Source organism: Chenopodium album, chromosome 24 (assembly GCF_948465745.1).
Source record: "Chenopodium album chromosome 24, dcCheAlbu1.1, whole genome shotgun sequence".
Taxonomy (NCBI): domain Eukaryota; kingdom Viridiplantae; phylum Streptophyta; class Magnoliopsida; order Caryophyllales; family Amaranthaceae; genus Chenopodium; species Chenopodium album.
In genome coordinates, this window is record NC_137857.1 from 30,640,991 (window position 1) to 30,662,389 (window position 21,399).

Genomic DNA, 21,399 nt, shown 5'->3' on the forward strand with positions numbered 1-21,399 from the left:
GACAGATTTGAGCATCCAAAAGCACAAACTCAATCTCTCTTATACAGACAAAAGAGAGAGTTAGTTTGAAGGCTAAGACTTGTCAGATGTTTGGTGCTAAGAAGACGACGACCGTTCACCTGTTTGGTTGGTTGATCATTTACAAAAAAGTGTAAATTGCATTTGGCGGAGAGATCATAAATGCTAATAATGAAGACAATGATGTAACACTTCATAATTTGGTAGTATTGTATTATTTATACTTGTGATAACAGCAACAATGCAACATGCACTATGAAATATAGAATTTTCTCTTATCATTATTATTTCTTTCTTTCACCAGAAATATGAAAGCTACAGAAACTTGACGTTAAATGTAGTACAGTAATTGCAAATGTTGCAAAATGGTTCATAAAGTTAGTAAAACAATAGAAATTATTGAACAAAAAATGACTGTTTAACGTCCAAATCCAATACTACCATTTTAGAATGTGATTTGTTAAGATATGAGATCAAGAGTTGTGCCGTCAATCCTGCACTCCAGCAAAAGCTTTTCAAGGGTTATCTATGACTGCAACCTAACTACTTTGAGTGACCTTCAAGCTTCGATACAATTCTCGGAAAGTGACAGATGATTTGATTCCAGAAGTCTGTTTCACCCCCTCACAAGGTCATATACACTTGATTTTTAGCTGCATAAGCAGTCTCCACTCGGTGCTCCTTGAGATGTTCAGAATCTGGCCAATCAGCGACTCATTCATTTGAATTTGAAAATTAGTCGTTTATGGATAACATGTGATAGAGGAACTAGTAGGATGATTCTCTATACCGTCTCCCTCAGGGCTACCGCTGCCTCAATGGAAGGACCTAAAGAAGTCTCTTTCTATAATAAATGAAAGGACTGACCTCTTATCAGCCAGCCAAATCAGGAAAGGGTGCTCCAGACACATTAGTCATGGTTATAGAAGCTTGAATCAAGTCTGATATTAGACTTACTCATCAACAGATAATTTTCTGTCAACGCTGGAAAATGTTTTGTAAAATGCTTTGAAAAGCTTATAAGCAGTGTCTATATCTTCCTTTCCACATATCTCCCTCACACTACATATAAGAAAACAAGCATTCAGGGTCAGCAGCATATTCAAACATCAAGAGTTCTAGCGCTAAAAATATTCAGGAAATATATATCATACTCCCTTAGTTCTACAAAGTTCTTCTGGCGTATTGTAGATCAACATATCAAGGAAAATAAATAAAATAATGTGGGAGATCATAATAAAAAGCAATACAAAGTGAATCAAGTTGGCGTAAAATAATAGTATTTCTTTGACAAAATGCAAAAGTGGGAAGAACTTTGTGGAACGAAGGGACTGTACAATGACATTAATCTGCAAATATTAATATATATAACCACACCTGACAAAATTAAGCTTAAGTGTACACAGAACAAAATAGTTTAGATTTGACCCACGCCAAATTTAACTCAATGCAAACAACACCAAAAGTAATAATAGCCTGAATGGAAGGACAGACCGCTTATCAGCCAGCCTAATCCAATTACAAGCCAGATTATAGCCTGATTCGAACCAATTGGATAATCACCCGAATATAACCTAAACTAAACTATCTCCAATTAAACTTGAACAGAACACAATCAACATTATTCTTTTTTCACATCTAATACAAGGCTTGTATGTGCACACAACCTTTCCTTTCTGCATCAAAGTATCCACTTAACATAGACTAGTTACTTTACTTTTCCCAACGTATTTCAGCGATCAACTAATGACCAAGATTTAACATCCTTGTTGATTCTCGATCTTTCTTCACAATCAGGGAAACAGGGGAAGCAACATTTATAACTTGCTTCATAGGACAGCAATCAACTCATTCAATAGTCATTTTCTTCTTTATAAGGAAATACTTTCATTCATAAGCCAATCTGACTTAGCCTTGGGAAAATCCTCCTATTGGTTAAACCATGTGGTACCCAGAGTAGTTGCCTAATTATTTCCTATGTTTCCAATGTAAGCTTTCCTCTACTAGATACTAGGTGAAAAAAGCCTAAAACCTGGATAGTTATTGAAATAGAGCTTGTTTCACATCTAGATTATCAAGTTTATCATCTCAATGTCATAGTCAATGCTACATCAGCCCTCTTGTTATAATTCAAAGCATGATAGAACAGTTTGATACCTGTGCATGGAAAGCTGAGGAATGCCACAATCAACAGTTCGTATCCCAACACCTGCAGCAAGTATGGGACCAATTGTTGATCCACAACCCATGTCATTTCTGACCACAAATTCCTACAATCAGAGAATTAGATCACGTCATTATTACACACATATAGACTTAACAAAAAAAAGTAATTAAGTGACGAACAAGTCTTGTACAGCAAATCCAAATAACTAGCTTAAAAGTGTTCTCAGAGGATAATCCATTAGAAGTCAAGGAAAACTTTATGACTCCTGTTTCCAAGAGAAGCATAGATTCTGGGAATTCAATCCATACTTGCTGAGAAGGGATGGTGCCTACTAGATGAACCTTCTTCACAAATTTGTGTGACGATAAATACATCTTGAAAGAAAGATTTAGGCAAACTGTATGTCATGATCGTGGTAATAATTGCAAACCCTTAAAAGTATGATTTCACCAATCCCTGGTTCGTAGAGGTGTATGTACCATGCGCATGGTACATATGTTTCCTTTTTTTTTTTTTTTTTTAGAATTTTAATGAACATATAGCTACAGTGAAAAGAACATATTATTAAAATGTAATGAACATATACCTAGAGTGAAAAGAACATATTGTTATAGAAATGTAATGAACATATAGCTACAGTATTATCAGAGAACATGATGTACTTTACATTTGTATAATGTACATTTAACTATGAATACTATGTTCTTTTCATATGTTCATTATTATATCAGATAATTCTCTTTATTAAATATATTAATAATCTATTATAAATGTCCATGTTTTTTGATTGCCAGTGTAATGTACTTTTTATTTGTCACATAATGTTCATTGCTTATTGTGAAATGTTCTCTAAATTTTATCTTCAGATTATGGTGGGTATATATAAATAATGTTCATTACATAATATTATCATGTTCTTTATTAATATTACGGATGTTCTTTAGATATACAAAAATAACATAAAGCTGGATGGTAGAAGCACAAAGAGAGCATTAATGAAGCATCGCCACATTGGTCAACACATAGTAATCCTTTACAACTCTCACTAATCGGGTGTAATTGTGTATCAGCCAATACTTAAATCTATGTCCAGGCTTTTAATTTAGATGCTTTTGGGGATTGATATTTGCTTAGTGAGGACTGTGATCATTGAGATGCAGGGGGTTTGGAAGTCCATAAACATTAGATGTTTAGAAGACTAGTAGAGGTAAAAGTCTTTTCTTTGGGTCGCTGTTGGATGCTCTAATAGATGATAAAAGAAGCACGTTTTAGCAAATATTATGCAATCAGCATAAAGAGGCAAGGTCACAAGGATCTTAGAAGTTAGAGCATCTAATGTCCCAGGCTGCTTGGACCTGAAGATTGGTAGCAAACTAATAAGTATTACCACCGGTTTTTTTTTTATCTATCCATTTTGACTTGCATGTTTCCCAACATGGAACATTGACCATCAATAACTTAATACTAAAACAGTCTCCGTGAGTGACACATGTCTCTTTCACAATAAAGCGATAGATGGAACCTGGTGTTGTTTTTTCCCTCCAAAACTCCTCTTCCCTTTCTAACTTCTTTTTTTTTTTTTTTTTTAATATTTGATTCTATAATAAAATCATTCCAAATCTTTTATATTATCTTTATGATAGATATATTCCCTTTTACTTGGTGTTCATAATACTTCCCTAAATAATTATTTCAATTTCATTTCAATTATCTTTTAAATAGGGTGTTATTAGATTTTAATTCTCTAAAAAAAGTAACAATAAATTGATTCATATAATAGATCTTATATAAATTACTTTAAAACATTACTTAAATTACTACCTCCGTTAACTTTTATTTGTAACTTTGGAATATTTTATATCTCACAAATAATACCCCAAAGTTGCAAATAAAAGTTAACGGAGGTAGTATATTTTTTCAAATACCTCTAGGCTCTAGCTAATATTTTATTTCAATTTCAATATAACTATATATTCAAATAAATTACAATTTTTTTCTGAAATTTTACTACTACGTATATATTATCACAAATTAAGGATTTCTACAATATAGTATGACTATAAAATAAATGTAGTGTTTGACAATAATATCATATGTCTAATTCTAAAGAGTTAAAATATCAATTAAATTTTTTGTAAATTACGTAATTTTAAATGTAGAGCATCAATCCATAAATAGAAAATGAAATAATATAGATTAGTGTTGCCCAATTATTGATTATTCTTTGCCTAAATGATCAAAGTAGTATTTATTTCCATAGAAATGATTTTTTAGGTATAAAATGTGATATATGTAATTAATATGTATATGTGTGTGCACGCCCGCACACACACTTTTGTGCACTTTTAATAACAGTTTTAGTGGAGATTTTAATCTGTTGTTTAAATAATTATGTTTTTTAAAAATGCATTTATAAATAAGTATCCACCAATATGGCTACTAGACCTGATTAAACCAAGTGCCTCGCCTGAAAGAAATTATCGGGTTTAGACAGCCTAAAAAAATCCATTTTTGTTTAATGTTTTTTCTTTGCCAATTAATACAAATTATGACATTATAATTTCTATATATTTGATGTGTATGTTTTATCAAATTTTATTTGTTGGATATAATTAATTTTCTTATAAAAAATTAGACTTACCGTGCATGGCACGGGCCTTAAGCTAGTTTGTTTAATATAAATAAGTAAAAATTATAACAAGACTGCAACAATTCTAACAAGATCCTACCTGACCATGTCTTTTCTTAAATCAGCAACATTGGTCAAAGTGGATTATGTAAATGGTGCAAAAAGCCAAAATGAGTAAATTAAAAAAAAATAAAAATAAAAATAAAAAAATTATGAGGATAATTTTTTATTAAACTCTATGGTATAATGTCTAAAAGCAGGTACGGTCTGTGTAAAAATGAGTGTAATACTTAGGATTTTCGGGTAAATCAAAATCTGAGGTAATTTTTTACTCTTCTACTCTAGTTGTAAAAGTGGTGTGGTTCAAAGCAAATCCGGTTAGGGAAGATGCTTGGATATGCAAGCAGCCTCTCTATGGTTGTAATCCTCACTTTTCTTTGTTATCTTTTCTCCATATTTTTCCAGTATTGAGTTTCGATATTGGCAAAGCGCTGGGACTTACACTTGAGGTATCCATCCAACAACCAAGTGATAGAGGGTCTGTGCATAGCCATATGATATTCAAGTGATAGAGAATTCAGAAGTGAGGATGGGTGATTTTTAGGGGTCTAAGTAAAACCCCTTTTTTATGCTTTGTGCTGATTTCAGTTACTGAATTTCAATTGGAAGTCAAAGGTCCCCTTAAGGTGAGCTACAATGTGTACTTTAGGTTTGGAAAGGCTCTATCGATTGCTATGCTCGAAACGGTAGTCAGGAATGGCAACATCACCTGACATTTGCTTTTTTTTTTTATCAAAGATAATAATGAGTCTTGCTCACATATCTTCTTCTAATGTGATATGATTTGCTAACTTTGGAAACGAGACCTTGCATCACATGAATTATGAATTGTCTTGTGTCAGATCTAGAAGGGCTTACAGATTTTCTCTGCGGGTTTGGTTCAGGGAAGGAGAAGAAGTGACTTTGGAGAAACACGTTAATCGCCTTCATGTGACGATTCTAGTTGGAGCAAATGGCTGATTTTTTTTTTTTTTTTTTTTTTTAAAAAATGGTGTTGTTTTCCCACATGATTTATAATGGGATAAAGTAACCTTATTGGCTTTTTTGTGAGCAAAGGAGGACAGGCGGCCAGGTTTGGAGGGAGAAAAGGATAAGGGGTGGGGGAGAAGGTCTTGCAAAGCTGGGACCCAACACATGTCAACCAGGCCAATGTTAGTTGGCAAAGCCCCTTGGGGGTGGGGCGAAGAGTAAGGGAATCCCCACCCCCAAAGAGTCCTCATGAATTTTTTTTTTTTTTTCCTGACGGGGCCCTCATGAGATTTAATCCCACAGCCATTAATGGCTTGTTTCTGATTACTTTATTGGAGACATACAAAGGAATTGAGTTAAGTATTAGTCCCTCCATTCTTTTTAATGATCTTGTTTTGACTGTGTATGTTTGTCAGTGCACATCTTTGAGTATCAAAATGTCTGATTATATAGCAAAATTATAAAAATTTGATATTACTAAAGCAAAATTTGATATTCCTAAAGCATTTATTAAGAAGAATTAAACAAGACTCCACATAACTATATATTTTCTTATAATATAAGGAATAATTTAGAAGGTTCCCTCAAATGCAAATAGTAGCAAGATTTCGAACAAGAACATCAAGAAGAAACATAGAGGGACTATTTCTATCAACATAATGACTGGACACCATCCTAGCAGACATATAAACTAATGCATAATTGAGGGATTGAAGGCAGCTTCTGTTTTGAAATAATGGGCATCATAGAAGACAAATAAGCTGGGGCTACTGGGGTTAGATGGGAACTGTTGATGTCACATAGGATTTAATTAAAGAAAATTGTTCAGTCCAAAACGAATGGCCTTGATGGCAATCAAAAGGTCACAAGCCTTTGGAGTTTGGTCCCACTATTTAAAAACACTATTAACTTAGTAGCTCTATTGTTTGTTTATTACTATGGCCTTGGTTGTCCCCCTACTTCAACATTTAATTAAAGGGTAGAATTACTCCAGCATGCAGAAATAAGAAAGTAATAGACTGTATCTATTCCAGTGCCCTCTAAGGTTACATTTGATCCTTGATGACAGCAAAAATGGTTCATTTTTTATTGCTGCCTCGTCACTCAGAGAAGACACGGTAGCCAATCATGCATAAGAAAGGGAACAGCCCAATAGAGGCTGAACATCAATAAAAGTACCTGAGTTGGTAAGTTATGAATTTTTGCAACTTCTTTGAAAAGAAAAGCAGTTACTCCACTGGTAGCATAGCGCTGGTTAGCATTATGTTTTATAACAAGCCCCTTTTGCATTTGTGGCCGATGGTTTTCTTCATGTTTGTCCATAAAATTTGGGTGAACTCCATGAGCCATGTCAGCTGACACTATTAAACATTGTTCCCAAACAGAAATAAGATATGTTCAGAACAATATACTTATAGTCACTATCGCAACTTTAAGTGATCTTACAATTTATGTGAATTCTTTTTCACAAAATAGCGACTGCTTCAGTTATGTACTCCCTCCGTCCCAGAATTGTTTGAACTATTCTGGAACAGAGGGAGTACCATTTAAGAATTAAAAAACTCAGTGCTCAAAACTAGGGGAAGGTCACTGAAATAGATTGAAAGCATCAGCAGAATAAATTCATCAGAGTAGGGGTTGTGGCATTAAGAATACTAGATATCCAGCTAAGTGATCTTTGGCAGACATACCTAAAAATGATTGCCGAATCGCTCTTTCTACAGTCCCTTCACCAACATTTTCATGAGCCAAGCAGCTAACTATGCGTCTCATAGCTTGAAACATTGTGGGTGCACCAGCACCCTGGATTGAGTCAGAACCCACCTGCAACACAAGTAATTACCAAATATATTTCAAAATACATGACTAGATTACTAAAAGTGAGTAACAGAGAGAGAATGCCTACTTGGATTTCCACATAAAATATAAAAAAAAGATTCAAATGCACATAGTAGAAGGACATGGAATGTCACAGTCAGCATATTATAACCAAGAGTATCACTTTGGAAAACTAAGAAAATAGCAAAATGTCCATCAGTAAACTTTTTAAATACAGCAGTCCCAATTGCAGACAAACCTATGACTCTACGAGATAGACAAATTAATAATGGAATTTAAATCAAAGAGTTAGACAGTACAAGCTAGATCATTACAGGAACATAAGAATAAGTACCCAAGTCAGCCTACTGATTCAAAATATATATCTATCAACAAAATATAGGACATAATCCCCTTCCAACAGCAAGAAAAAACAATGGCAACCAAGAAAATCCTACCTCTTCATTATCAAATAAAGCAATCATCCGTACAGCATCTTCATTAGATAAATCTCTCGGAGATGAACAAGAATCAAGAAGAGCTCTTAGTGCGCAAAAACTTGAGGCAAGATTATCTAATCTTCCAGAAAATATAAATTCATTGTTCATGCCCCCCAGACAACTGGCTTGAGTATCACAAACATTAAGCTCGAGACTCACTATGTCATCAACACAACAATCCAACTCGTCAGACAGAACCTGCCATATAATATTATTTTAAAAAAAATTAAAGACAGGAGTGGGACTAATACATGCATAGGCAAATTGCTCAAATTTGCCAGGATCAATAATGGTGGGATAAGAGCTGCCATATTATCATTTTCATTTTGGAAATAAGTCCAAAAGTACACTAAAATTCATTAATTAAAGTCATACAACACCTACAATTGACAATTAACGATAATGAAAACAAATTTAACAAATCAAAAAAGAATAACCGGGGAAGGGCTAAGAATCCTAATACATAAATATAACAATTCGGCCCATTCTCGATTCGTTTTCTCATACAACTATATGAGAGGATCCGTCGTCGCTTCGTAATTGTGTGAGAAAGAAAATTCTTGTGCTAATTTTGTAACCCGAATCCGAGCATTATTCAATCATAGCCCTGCACAACCAGTGTTTGAAAAAGTGCGCCTTAGGCACAAGGCGAAATGGGGTAAGCGCTTAACTTGGCTAGGGCAAGGCATTTTTGGTTAGGCACAGCCTAGGTGCATGAGGCACACCAAAAGCGCACAAGGTGCACCCGAGGCTCACCTGGAGAAAGTTCTGCCAATTTTTTTATACTGCTTGTAAAGTGCGCCTCACTTCAAAGAGGCGCGCCTTGGCGCTGCATGACCCTTCTCGCTTCAGTGCACCTTGAGATATTTTATTTATTGCGCACAACTGGAGACCAAATTAAACACAAATAAAATCTTGTCTTTCAAATGAGTTTGAAAAACCTTTTCTTTCGAAGGAGATTGAAAAAACCTTGTCTTCCAAAGGAGATCATCCCTTTCTTTCAAGACATTATTATAACCTAAGAAATAAAAAGGTTAAAAGAAATAAAGATGGCGCTTCCTACTAGTGAAATCCGATGGAAGCCCCTTCAAAATTAACAAAGGAGGCTAGACTTTAGGAGAGAGATGAGGCTAAGGTTTTTTTAATAGATTAAGATTTAATATCCATATTATCATATTTTTAAGAGTAAGGTCTGTTTTTATATAATTTAACATGTCCATTTGTCCAAGAATCAAAGTGGGCCAGCAAGTGTTACTGGGAACGTGATACAGACCCCCATTCGGTAAACCAAATAATTGATTTCCAAAACCTGATCCAATTTGCTGAACCATAAAACCCAGTTCAACAAGCCTATGACCCAAATCGTTGAAGGTCTTTTTGATATATTCATTTGTTACTGGATGTATTTAATTCACTACAGGCAGAATTCTGATTTTATTCTCGTACCACGAATTGTATTGTACAGCGTACCATATGACCATATAAAATTGGTCCTGACATATCCAAGTGTCTAGAGATTATATTTTGACATAAAATGAAACACCCAGATAACTAAGTCCCATAAGCATATCCAAGATATAATCCTTTGTAGGAAAATACAGAAAATGAGTAGAAAATTAGCTTATATTAGCAACATTTTAAATGTCCAGTCTCAGCTTCACAACAAGTTTTTACGTATAGCAGTATAAGTACTATAGTGGGTTATCTAAATGACTGAACTACTTACACGAAACTACATATATGACAATTGCTTTAGGAGATAATCAACTACTACTACTATTATTGCTATTATAATTACTATTATTGTTATTATTATTATTATTATTACTATTACTATTATTATTATTAATATCATTATTATTATTACTATTATCATTATTATCATCTTACCAATTTTATCCGTGTAAAAAGGCCATGCCTATGCAGTGTATGAGCAAATACATGGTGAAGTCCACAACAATAAAGCAAGTGATCAAATCAGTAATTACCTCCAGAAGCTGTGGATGATGCCAAGCCTTAGAAGATTTTGTTGGTCCCTGATCTTTAGGCTCTGGAAGCTCTTCTTCACATCTTGTTGACAGCAATGGGACAAGGTGTGTTTCTAAATTAGGTTTGAAACCATCCTGATTCACTGTTCTATAAGATAAGAGGCAAAAGAAGGAAAAAAAAAAAAGGTATCAAAGATCAACATAGGGCTCTTCCCAATGGGGAGGAACAAAGTAAAAGTTAGATAGTGTTTTCTTCACCTGAATTTCACTTATCTTATACCTAGACTTACTTTATCGAAACTTATCAAAATTTATTAGCCCTTATCTTATCCCATCTTAAATTATTTTATCTTATAGTATCATATTTGACCTTATTGGTCCTTACTATAAAGTCTTTTTAGAATTTAGTGGAATTTATTAACCCTTATCTCTAAATTTATTAGCTCCCTGGATTATCTTATCTGACCTTATTATCCCTTATATTATCTTATCTAAAGTTATTAGACCTAAAATAAGTGAGAATAACATGAGGAGAACACTGCCTTAGTTGTCACCTTCAATTGGATAACACAAATTTAGATGGACGATTTATAACAGGATTATTTGCATCCCCTCTACATTTACAGACATCAAATGACCTTATGATTTTAATAGTCTAATTCAAAAACGAAAAAATCTTTATTACTTAAATGACTGCCCCCCTTTAGTAGAATGGTAATAACCTAATAAAATAGAAATCCATCCAGCAGCTAACAGCACTCTTTCCTTTTTTTTTCCTTTTTTGGCAATCAGCCGATAGATATTTCTAAGGCATGCGAAGACAAAAAATGTTGGGGACACAAGTCAGCTTTGACAGAGTTGCAAGTCTTGAAACACATACCGGTTGAGATGAATGGCTAGAGTAGGTATTCGCAATAGTGGTCTATTTATTTTCACAAGTCTCTGAATGAAGGAACCATCATCACTCCTAACTATAACTCTTCCAGCAACAGTTAAGTCTCGGTCAAACCAAGTGTGCCACAAGCCACCACCATATGTTTGAACATTCAGCATTAGATATCCAGGTTTTGACGATGCTGATATTGGTTTAAGTTTTAAACATGGACTGTCGGTGTGGGCTGCAATAATGTGAAATCCATTGCCAGTTTTGTAACTGCAAAACAGATGATAACTTTTAGTTCACAATTTGCTCAGCATATCTTTAGTCTTCACTTGTTAAGCATACTGAGAAGATACTGCAAAGCACAATCAAGATTGTTTGTCACCATTTACGCTATCACATAGTAAAGAGAAGGCGGAAAATGTCTAAAGTCTATTCCTTATAGACACATGGTGATGTGATAGTTTAGAAAATCTAGTAACCAAACAGTACTAGAGAAGACCATAAGATACTCAGAAAAAATATTTAAGTTTAATAGTATTACACAGCAGACCACCAATGTTGAGGATGATTGTTTTTGTTAGCCACATTTACCATTTGGTCTAGCGGTCGAGCCTTATATTTAAAAAGCTAAATCCTTCTAAGAACTAATATTTAGAAATAATCTCATAATGACAAACCATTCTTACAATGGATAATGGTAATCTATAAATAAAATCCAATAGTCCATCTGTCCCAAAAATTTTGCCACAAATGAGTTTGGTGCAATTTTTAGGCACTTGAAAGGAGCACAAAAGATGCCATATTTGGACCTTTTTCATTGTTTATGAGGGTAGATAGGAAATTAATGGATGGGCTCCGGTTTAGCAAATAAGAAAATGAATAAATTTGGATGACTATGCCATGGGATGGAGAGAGTAACTTGTTACACCAATACACGGAAAAACTTTTATGTTTAGAGCATCAAATATTCCAGAAGTCAACAAATTAAGTTAATATCAAAAGATTACTTAAAATGTAAGGCTCTAATTAGCTTGCAAAGCTTCTTTGTTATAGGTGAATAATTTTCATGTTTGTTTGGGCATGTCAGAGATCGAAAAACACAACAGTAAGGAAAGTAGAGGGTTGTGATTAAGAACTAAGGAGATAGGTAAACCCCAAAGATGACTTGATGGAAGGAGTTAAGGACAAGAAGTTGGGTTAGCAGGAGCATATAACATTACACAGAAGAAAATGGAATGAGAGGATCATGATAGGCGAGTACTGGAGATAAAATCTTGGCTCATGTAGCCTGCCCCATCTTTGGGATTAAGGCTTTGATTGTTCTTGCTGTTCTTATTCTGGTTGTTTTGGATACATAGCTCGGAGTCGGAATCCTGTGGAGCAACCATAAATATGACCCTACACTAAAGGAAAACGAAAGAACACTATGGAGCTTGTACTAAATACAGCAGGTACACATGGAACACCAAACTACAGCAGCCAGCAAGTATACATAAAATTTACTTCATTAATTATGAAAGCTATTTCTTTGAATTTTTTTTTTTTCTTCTGCTTTTAAGGCAATATTACACATAGCAAAAAAAAAAAAAAATGTCAAGAGAGATTCACAAAGTTTTGACCATTAATAAAATATATTAATACCCCACACATTCGCTGTAAGACATATCACATACCCATACTACATTTCAAGCCTAAAGGCCCTAAACGTGATACAAATTAGGTAATTACGGTCAAATTAAAGTTCAAATAGAGTACAGAAAGGTATTGAAGAGTGGGAGTGTCATCAAGCGAGGAGAAACTACAAAGTAAGGGAGCAAGCTACCATCAATAAAAGAAGTAACAATTGTCAAAAATTAACCCAATTTTTTAAATCTTTAAACAACTATTACTTAGTAAATAACTAAAGTATATAAGAATTGCACTTAAACAAGCTTATATCTTACCTTTCACCAATGGAAAAAGCAACCAAAGAAGACATATTTCTTGTGAAAAAGTATCGACCACCAGGCTTGAGTTCCCATTCTTCACTCTCATTCAGTAGGTGGAAGCCAGCAGCAAGTAGTTGCCTTTTAGCTTCAGCTGCAATGATGTTACTGTGATCAGCAAGAAAGGACGGACTTAAAATGTTTCTCTTCTCGAAAAAAAAGGCTTCATAAGAGATAATCGATTGCAAAAAAATGTGCATAGAGGCTTCATGTCAGCAACAGGAGAATATGTGGTTACAAAATTAAAGAAGTTGAAGATCTAAGAGTTTTTGTACCAATAAAAATAAAATGCTATGTAGGAATCAACTACACCGATAGTCCTTAATCTGTAAATGTTATACTCCCTATGACTATTTATTGCATTTTGTTATTATTTTTTTTCTTATGTACCCACTTCTACTTTATTCAAATTTTGGCACACATTAGTTACCATCTTAGCACCCTATCTCCACAACAATACCACATTGTACTTTATCACCTTTTTCATACACCAAATGACCTCTTTACTTTATCTCTTCTACTTTAACCACCTTCTTCTTACACTCACTTAGTTAAAGGCTAGGAGTATCGTGCATGTGCTGTTAAGGTTAAGTAGTACTCTGTATAATTAACTAAATAACAGGCACGAGAACAGGTTATTCAATGATTAATTAAGATAAATTTATAAAGAATTACTCATCTTATCATGAAGAAAGAACCACATAAAACAGTTAGTCAATGCCTCATGTCTCCCAGCCTACCGTTGTATGATTTGACATATTCATTATACTACAAATATCATTGTTATTCATTGTTAGTTTTAAAAACACCAAAAACCACGAACTTCATGACAAAAATACAGTCCTTTTTAATGATTTGCTTGACTTAGTTGCTTAAAAGAGGTGAAACTATTTCAACTTTGGAATGAAAAAAATTTAGTCCAAATCTCAAATTTTTGAGAAAGCTTGTCTAGTTGTCTAATCTAGTGCGAATAACCCAATGCAATTTTCAAAGCCACCTTCTATGTTTTCCATTTGGACTCAACCGGCGCAATTTCTAAAATTTAATACTCTACAGTCTACACAATACAAAATCAAATGTGCAACAAATATTGCATAAGTAATCAAAAATAAAACATAATTATAGCATTGATATTTTGATAACTTTCTCAAAACCAATTACAATGCAAATATTGATATATACTAACCTCACAATAATAAATTACAGAACCCAAAGAGAAAAACATTTATGTATCCGTAAAAAATTGGAAAATTGTCCATGCAAAGAAGTGTGTAGTTCAGCATATACATTTACACATAGAGTATTCTTATACTCCCTCCAATCCCAAAAGTTTGACTCGCCTTCCATTTTGAGTGATAATAAAGGAAAATCTAGACTCACTTCTACTTTATTCCCACTTTGAAAACCCCCTTTTGATAGTTTAACCTTGTACCACAGATTATTTACGCCTTTGTACAACTTCACTTACTTTATCCCCCTTTTTCTTACACCCATCAACATTTTCACCCATTTCCAATTCACTCACTTTTTACTTACACCCCACTCGTTTTTCCCATGCATTCTTAACAGCAAGAGTCTACACTAAGCAAGTCAAACTTTTTCTTACGTTCTTACGGAGGGAGCACTTTTTCCATGCATTCTTAACAACAAGAGTCCACAATAAACAAGTCAAACTCTCGGCCACGGAGGGAGTAATACAAATCTGTCCGGTAATCACTATTTCTTCCACATTCTAATAGATTGACTTTATTATCGCCCAATTAGTTTACGTTAATTGAATGCGCTCATGTCCCTAAATTTGTAGGAACATCAATATTAACATCATTATTTACATCCTCAAGGCATCCCTATCAAATTCAATCCATTGAATTATTGTCAACCTAAAGAAACCTCAAATTATTAATCTTAGTTGAGTACATTTCTTGAAGTAATTCACTAAAAACTTTACCAACTTTTAGTAATCCGGTGAAAAATTCATCGAACCATAAACATCAAATTGATTATTTTCTGACCTATTGGTTCAGCAGGATTATAATACACACAATTAAAAGTCTACATATAAATAAATAGCTCAAATAAAATTGATACAAAATTCAAAATTTTCCACATTTGCAGCAAAAATTTCGTAAAATGAAACAAGTTGAAATTGTTCTTGATAACATACCAGTAGCATGAAATTGGGTCCATGATTCATTGAGATAATTCAGCAAATCCCCAACAATTGACCCATCTTTTTCATTATGGGAAGAATTCTACATATAAATTATTAAATTGTAACTATTAATAAATTGATAAATACTATAACGTTAATGAAGAAATAAATTTTTTTTTTTTGAAGAAAAAAAACCTGACGAATTTGATCGACATTGGAGGAAAGGCAACGAATGGCAGAGAAGCTTTTAGAAGAAGTAGAGAAATTGAAATTGGGTAGTTTGAATTTGATGTGAGGAGAGAGAAAACAAGGTTTGAGGAGTTTAGGGTGTGGATGTAGTTGGAGAAGTTGCAGTCTAGCAACAGTCGCCATTTTTGCTTTCTTCTTTTAGAGAATAGTTGATAAACTAATATCCAATGCTAGTTCATCTTGCCAAAGGGTATGGGAGAGGAGGAGTCAATCAAAAGTGGAGAGGATCCAATTAGTAGCAAGTGGGGGCAATATCGTATTTTCGCTACTTTAGTTGGGGCCAGCTGGGTAAGCAAAACGGAGTCTTTCGGCAAAGCAATTAAGAGAGAGAAAGTTCAAATCAATTAAGACCAACAAGTCTTAAGTGATGAGTCTTACCATCTTAGCCATTTATTAATTGAGTTTTTTTTTTTTTCAACAAAATTATAGTTAACTTACATAAGTTAATTTGTGTCTTACTATCTAAACAGTTGAATTTGATTGTTAAATTAAACAAGTATAAATTAGCAACTCGTGGCATCGCCCGGGCCACACACTAGTTTGAGAGAGAAAGTGTGAGCAAGTGCGAAAGAGTTGAGCATTCACCTCTTCCTGTTTAAGGTAAATCTCAATTGAAATCTAAATTCCATTTTCTTGTATTTGTGTGAAAATTACTAATTAGTTTTATATTTTGTTTGATTAATTCTAAATTTAGAATAAATTGATTACTTTATGTATTTTTCGATCGCTTGTGTTTGTAATTGACTAAAATTGCTCCATCTGATTTGTTAATTGTGGTAGATCAATTATAGGGTTATAGTTGAAGACCATTAGTTCAATTTAGGGTTTGTGAAATTGGGATAAATTGGTCCTTTGACTGATTTGGGCATGAATTTAGGGTTTAATATGAAGAGCACTAGTTGATGAAGTTGTGTTGGTGTAAAAGGACCATTAGCTCAATTTATTTAGTTCAATTTAGGGTTTTTGTTGCATTAGCTCAGTTTAGTTAAATTTAGGTCTTTGGTTGAAGTACCTACACCATTAGCTCATTAGTTCAATTTAAGGATTTTAAGGTTGTCGTTTAATTGGCATGTAGGATTTGAACAAATTTTGTCGTTTGTGGGGCTAGCAATTCAATTAGTGATACTAGATCATAAATATGATTGCCAAATGAAATCATTGACAATTGATTCACCTAATTATAAACAAGAAGGGGATACATTTAAACTTGTGGATCAACAAGTAACTACTAAACAAAACAAAAAGGCCGGAGGAACAACCCCATTAGAAAGAACAACATCATAGCACCTTGTATACTGCGTTCTGATGAGTCTATTTTATATGTATATTTATTCCCCGTCCCACGGTCATATTTGTGCTTATTTGAGCTCTACGGAGCTATTTTTATTACTAATATACGTTTTCTAGTGGTTTTGTAGAGTTGGTATTATTTTGTAGGAATTTGTAGATTTATGATAATTCCGGAGCTTATTAAACCACTACAAAGACACCCTAGTTTGATCGTATCTTATGACCGCATATTTGATGCCCAAGGCCAATTCGGTGATTAAGGACTCGATTAAGTGAGTACGCTATGAAGAAATTATAGCATGGACCAAGTAATGAGGAGAGGGAATTGGGCCAAGTTGAATGAAGCCCAAAGTTACAATTTAATAATATACTGATGTCAGCTTGGGCGTGGAAGAAGCGGGCCCGATCGGGCGGCCCAATGCCCGATCGGGAGAGTGTGCTGCAAGGTGTACTATAGTCGGTTATGTGAATTGACCGCTATAAATACTCTAGTTGGGTAGCTCTTTAGGGGCATGTCAGATTGTTAGTTTAGCTTTTGATATTTTTGTTTTGCTTTTAGAATTGTTATTAGGCAGCTTTTTTTGTATTCCTTATTGCTTAGGAGTTAGGATTATTACTACGTAGTTCTATTTGCTTTTCGTCAATTTCGTAACCGTATTAGTTGACTTCTATTAGCTAAATTACATTACTGTTCTTGTAAGTTCTTTTATCGTTTTATTGATTTCATTTTCTTTTTTTTTTTTCATATGTTTACTTTAATTGTTTTATTTAATTGCTTATCAATTTTATTTATGTTTAGTTTAATCACTTTGTTTAGTTTAGTTTTAATTATGTGTGAGTAGTTTTCTTACTAGGGTTTATGGGGATCCATAAATAATATGAAGGGGTAATTTATTATTGTTGATTGTCAATGCTAGATTAATTTCCTATTGATTGATTTAATACTATGCAATTAGATTAGCGCTGGTTTAATTGTATGAGTTACGCAATATTGATTCGAGATTCGAGAGATGAGAATTAATATTAAGGCCTAGTTTCAATAGGCCATTTAATTTATAAATGGTTAGGTCGAGATTCGAGAGATGAGATTTAATACCGGTAAATTAACTCTGTGATTGTAATACGTAGCGAAAGCCCTTTATGATCTGATTAAATGATACATTGATGATTGATTATTATGTTTTACCCTGGAGTATTATTTATTGGTGAACCTATGCCCTAGGTCCTTTATTCATTAATTTTCCCCTACTTTTATTTCTCCCTAATTTTATTCTTCGTAGTATAATTCCTTTAAATAACCACAATTTGGTTACTTAATAATTTAGATTATAATTAATTAATTAGGAATGAAAAGACTTGTTTCCCTGTGGATTCGACCCTACTTCCCTATCTATTTTAGTTAGTGGTTTTAGGAATTACTTTTGATTAGGTGATACGACTTTAGCCTGTCAAAATTTGGCGCCGTTGCCGGGGAAACGGTTTTATTTTTATTTCTGATTATTTTTGTAGTCTAGATTATTATATTTATTTATTTTTTTCTCGTCTCAGAGAACGCAAATTCTTTGAGATAGTTTCTCATATTTGTTTGTTTAGTACAGATCAGGAATCAATCATGAATCCACCGCCACCACCTCCACCTCGCAAGCTTAGCGATTATTCGCAGCCATCCCTGGCGGATTTTCCACATCTATCTCCTACACCAAATCTCGAGGGCGTACAATTCGAGATCAAACCCCAGTTTATTACTATGATTGAAAGAAAACAATTTAGCGGAGCTAAAGCTGAAGACCCAAATCTTCATATTGCAGATTTCTGTCAATATTGCAACACCATTAGGCAAGCTGGGGTCACACAAGACCAAATCAGGGAGATTCTTTTTCCCTTTTCTTTGTGTGGTAAAGCTAAATTATGGTATAATGGATTGAATAGAACTGCACTTGGTATTACTGACTGGGATACTTTTGTTTTGAATTTCTATAATAAATATTACCCTGCAGAGAGGACAGCTTTGTTAAGGAGTTCAATCCTAAATTTTTCCCAAGAAGCGGATGAATCTTTATATGAAGCTTGGGAAAGATTTAAGGATTTGCAGAGAGAATGTCCCCATCATAAACTAGAACAGTGGCAGATAATCCAAGCTTTCTACAATGGGCTTGGATATAATTCGAGAATGATTTTGGACTCTACAGCTAACGGAAGATTTATGAATTTGGATGTGAATATATCGAGTAATGTTGTCGAAGAGATGGCTATTCATAATTCCCAATATGGGAATCCCAGAGGATTTGCAAATAAGGGAAAACATCAAGTTGATGCTATATCCTTTTTGCAAGCACAATTGACTTCTATTAGCCAGAAATAAGACAATATTAATAATTCTAATTCATCTTCCGTTGCTAATGTTTCTGCTATTGGTACTAACCCTGTAATATTTTGTGAAAATTGTGGTCTTGTAGGTCATTGGGCGCAGAATTGTAGGAGCTCACTTGAGAAGGTTAATGCTTTTCAGGCATATAAGCAAATTAGTCCATACTCCAACACCTACAATGCAGGGTTGAAAAATAACCAAAATATGTCGTACAATAGTACGAATGTGCCTAACCCCCCACCACAGGTACAACAACCACAACAGAGGTACTACCAACCTCCACATCAGAGACCACAACAGGTTGTTACTTCTCCATTTGATTCTGACGTATCAGAAATCAAAACGATGTTAGGTACTATGCAGAAGCAGATGCAGAGTAGAGATGCGCAAATTGACTCATTGATAGCACATAATAAAATGATAGATACTCAGATTGCGCAACTTTCCGCTACTCTGCAAACTCGCCAGCAGGGAGCCCTACCATCACAGCCAGTACAACCTACAGAATATGCGAATGCAATTACCCTGAGGAGTGGTTCACACTATGATGGGCCTCCTATGCCCAAAGATGATGAACCTGTTATAACAAAAATTGCTAATCCTGATTCTGTTATACCAAATGATGTTGTTACTAGCCCTGCAGGGCTCCAGGGTAGCACTAATATTTTTGATAATTCTTTGCAGGGTAAACTCCAGGACAAGAGTGGAGATGTACAGAAACCAGTTATCAAACTTCCATTCCCCAATAGACATTTAAAGAGTAAGTTGAATAAGCAATTTGGTAAGTTTTTGGAGGTTGTGAAAAATTTGCAGGTAACGGTTCCTTTTACAGAATTAATTACTCAAGTTCCTGCATATTCTAAATTTATGAAAGAAATTTTAACTAGAAAAAGATCTATTAGTGAGGTAGAGACAGTTGCTTTTACTGCAGAATGTAGTGCTATTTTACAGAATAAATCTCCACCTAAACTAAAAGATCCGGGTAGTTTTTCTATTCCATGTCATATTGGTAATCTGATGATTGATAAAGCTTTATGTGATTTAGGTGCTAGTGTAAGTGTTATGCCATTATCTGTGAGCTCTAAATTAATATAGGTAAATTAAAATCTACTAATATTACTCTGCAAATGGCCGACCGTTCTGTTAAATATCCTTTAGGTATTTTAGAGGATGTTCCTGTTAGAGTAGGTAAATTTTATATACCTGTTGATTTTGTTGTTCTTGATATGAAGGAAGATTTGCAAATTCCGATTATTTTGGGTAGACCATTCCTTCATACTGCAGGGGCAATAATTGATGTGAAAAGTGGTAAACTTACATTATGTGTAGGGGATGATAATATTACTTTTAATTTAAATAATGTTCCTAAAAGCCCCATGTTAGAGGAAAAGTGCTATAGTGTTAGTGTGGTTGATGTAAATAATTTTTCTAATAAGCCCCAAGCTCTCGTTAGAGATCCCTTGGAGGCGGTATTTTGTCTTGCATCTTCCACAGGAAAAACTAATACATGGAAAGATGAAGTGGATGCTATAGAAAGAGCTCTAAATTGTGTAGGGTTCGGGTTTAAGGATAAACAAGTAGAGAAAGAGGAACAAGTTGCAAAAGTTGAGCGCGTGGTGAAAGTCCCACTTGATCGGATGATAGATGCTCAATCTTGTGGAAAAATGAAGAAAATCAAGTGTAAAAATAAATGTCGAGCAGCAAACAAGAAGAAGAAGCCAGTTCGGACTCTAGAGGCGGGCCCGGTCGGGCCACGCTCGCCCGGTCGGGCGCGAGACCGCGGCAGCAAAACTGGGCAACTTCAAACAGCTATAACTTTTGCGTTTCTCAACGAAATTTTGCGTGTGACCTATCATTGGAAAGCTCTTCAAGTCTACTTTCCAATTCAATTGGAATCACGTCATTATCATTTGTTTAAAAAAATTTATGAGCAAAATAGTGGACCTGACTCGTTTTTGCCTCTTCTCTTACTAACACTTTGTTTCTATTTTGTCCAAAATTGTACCAAGGTGATGCATTGCAATGTTTGGGATGGTGGTGGAGACAAGTTTGATGATGAAGGGTAGTCACTTGGATTACAAGCTTCCCTTTAAGCCAATGAGGACATTGTCTAATTTAGCTTGGGGGGATTTCTTGTATATTTAGGTACTCTTTCTTTCCCTTTTCTTTTTATTTTTCTTTGGTGTGTTCAGTTTAGCTTTTAATGCTTTCTTAGACTAGATTTTATTGCTTTCTAGTATAGTTTTATTGCTTTCCTATATGAGAAAAATACAAAAAAAATTAAAAAATTAAAAAATCCAAAAATACGTTCCAATGAATAATG

At 34.2% G+C, this 21,399-nt stretch overlaps 1 protein-coding gene and 1 non-coding gene across 3 annotated transcripts; both read right to left on the bottom strand.

Annotated features, from left to right (window-relative positions):
* Positions 1-279: 279 nt before the first annotated feature.
* Positions 280-15,601, bottom strand: LOC145611298 (putative aspartyl aminopeptidase). Of its 2 annotated transcripts, none has more exons than XM_081666610.1 (10): positions 15,365-15,601; positions 15,182-15,269; positions 12,976-13,111; positions 11,030-11,302; positions 10,150-10,297; positions 8,120-8,359; positions 7,535-7,667; positions 7,023-7,204; positions 2,176-2,288; positions 280-1,080 (listed from the first exon to the last, which is right to left on the bottom strand). In XM_081666610.1, the coding sequence occupies exons 1-10, from the start codon at positions 15,539-15,541 to the stop codon at positions 972-974; spliced, it is 1,599 nt and encodes a 532-aa protein (XP_081522736.1). In that variant the 5' UTR covers positions 15,542-15,601; the 3' UTR covers positions 280-971. The 2 variants fall into 2 exon arrangements, with proteins under 2 accessions (XP_081522736.1, XP_081522737.1); XM_081666611.1 differs by having other exon boundaries at positions 12,976-13,125; positions 15,365-15,502.
* Positions 15,602-18,716: 3,115 nt separating this feature from the next.
* Positions 18,717-18,823, bottom strand: LOC145612794 (small nucleolar RNA R71). Its single transcript, XR_014106716.1, has one exon. It is a non-coding gene; the product is annotated as a small nucleolar RNA R71 (small nucleolar RNA).
* Between the last annotated feature and the right edge of the window lie 2,576 nt (positions 18,824-21,399).

Excerpts from the sequence above, each read along its gene's own strand:
- LOC145611298 (XM_081666610.1), bottom strand. The coding sequence starts at position 15,541 with ATGGCGACTGTTGCTAGACTGCAACTTCTCCAACTACATCCACACCCT. Across the intron at positions 10,298-11,029 it reads CTAGCCATTCATCTCAACCG|AACAGTGAATCAGGATGGTT; the intron begins GTATGTGTTTCA and ends CTTATCTTATAG. Across the intron at positions 7,205-7,534 it reads GATTCGGCAATCATTTTTAG|TGTCAGCTGACATGGCTCAT; the intron begins GTATGTCTGCCA and ends AATGTTTAATAG.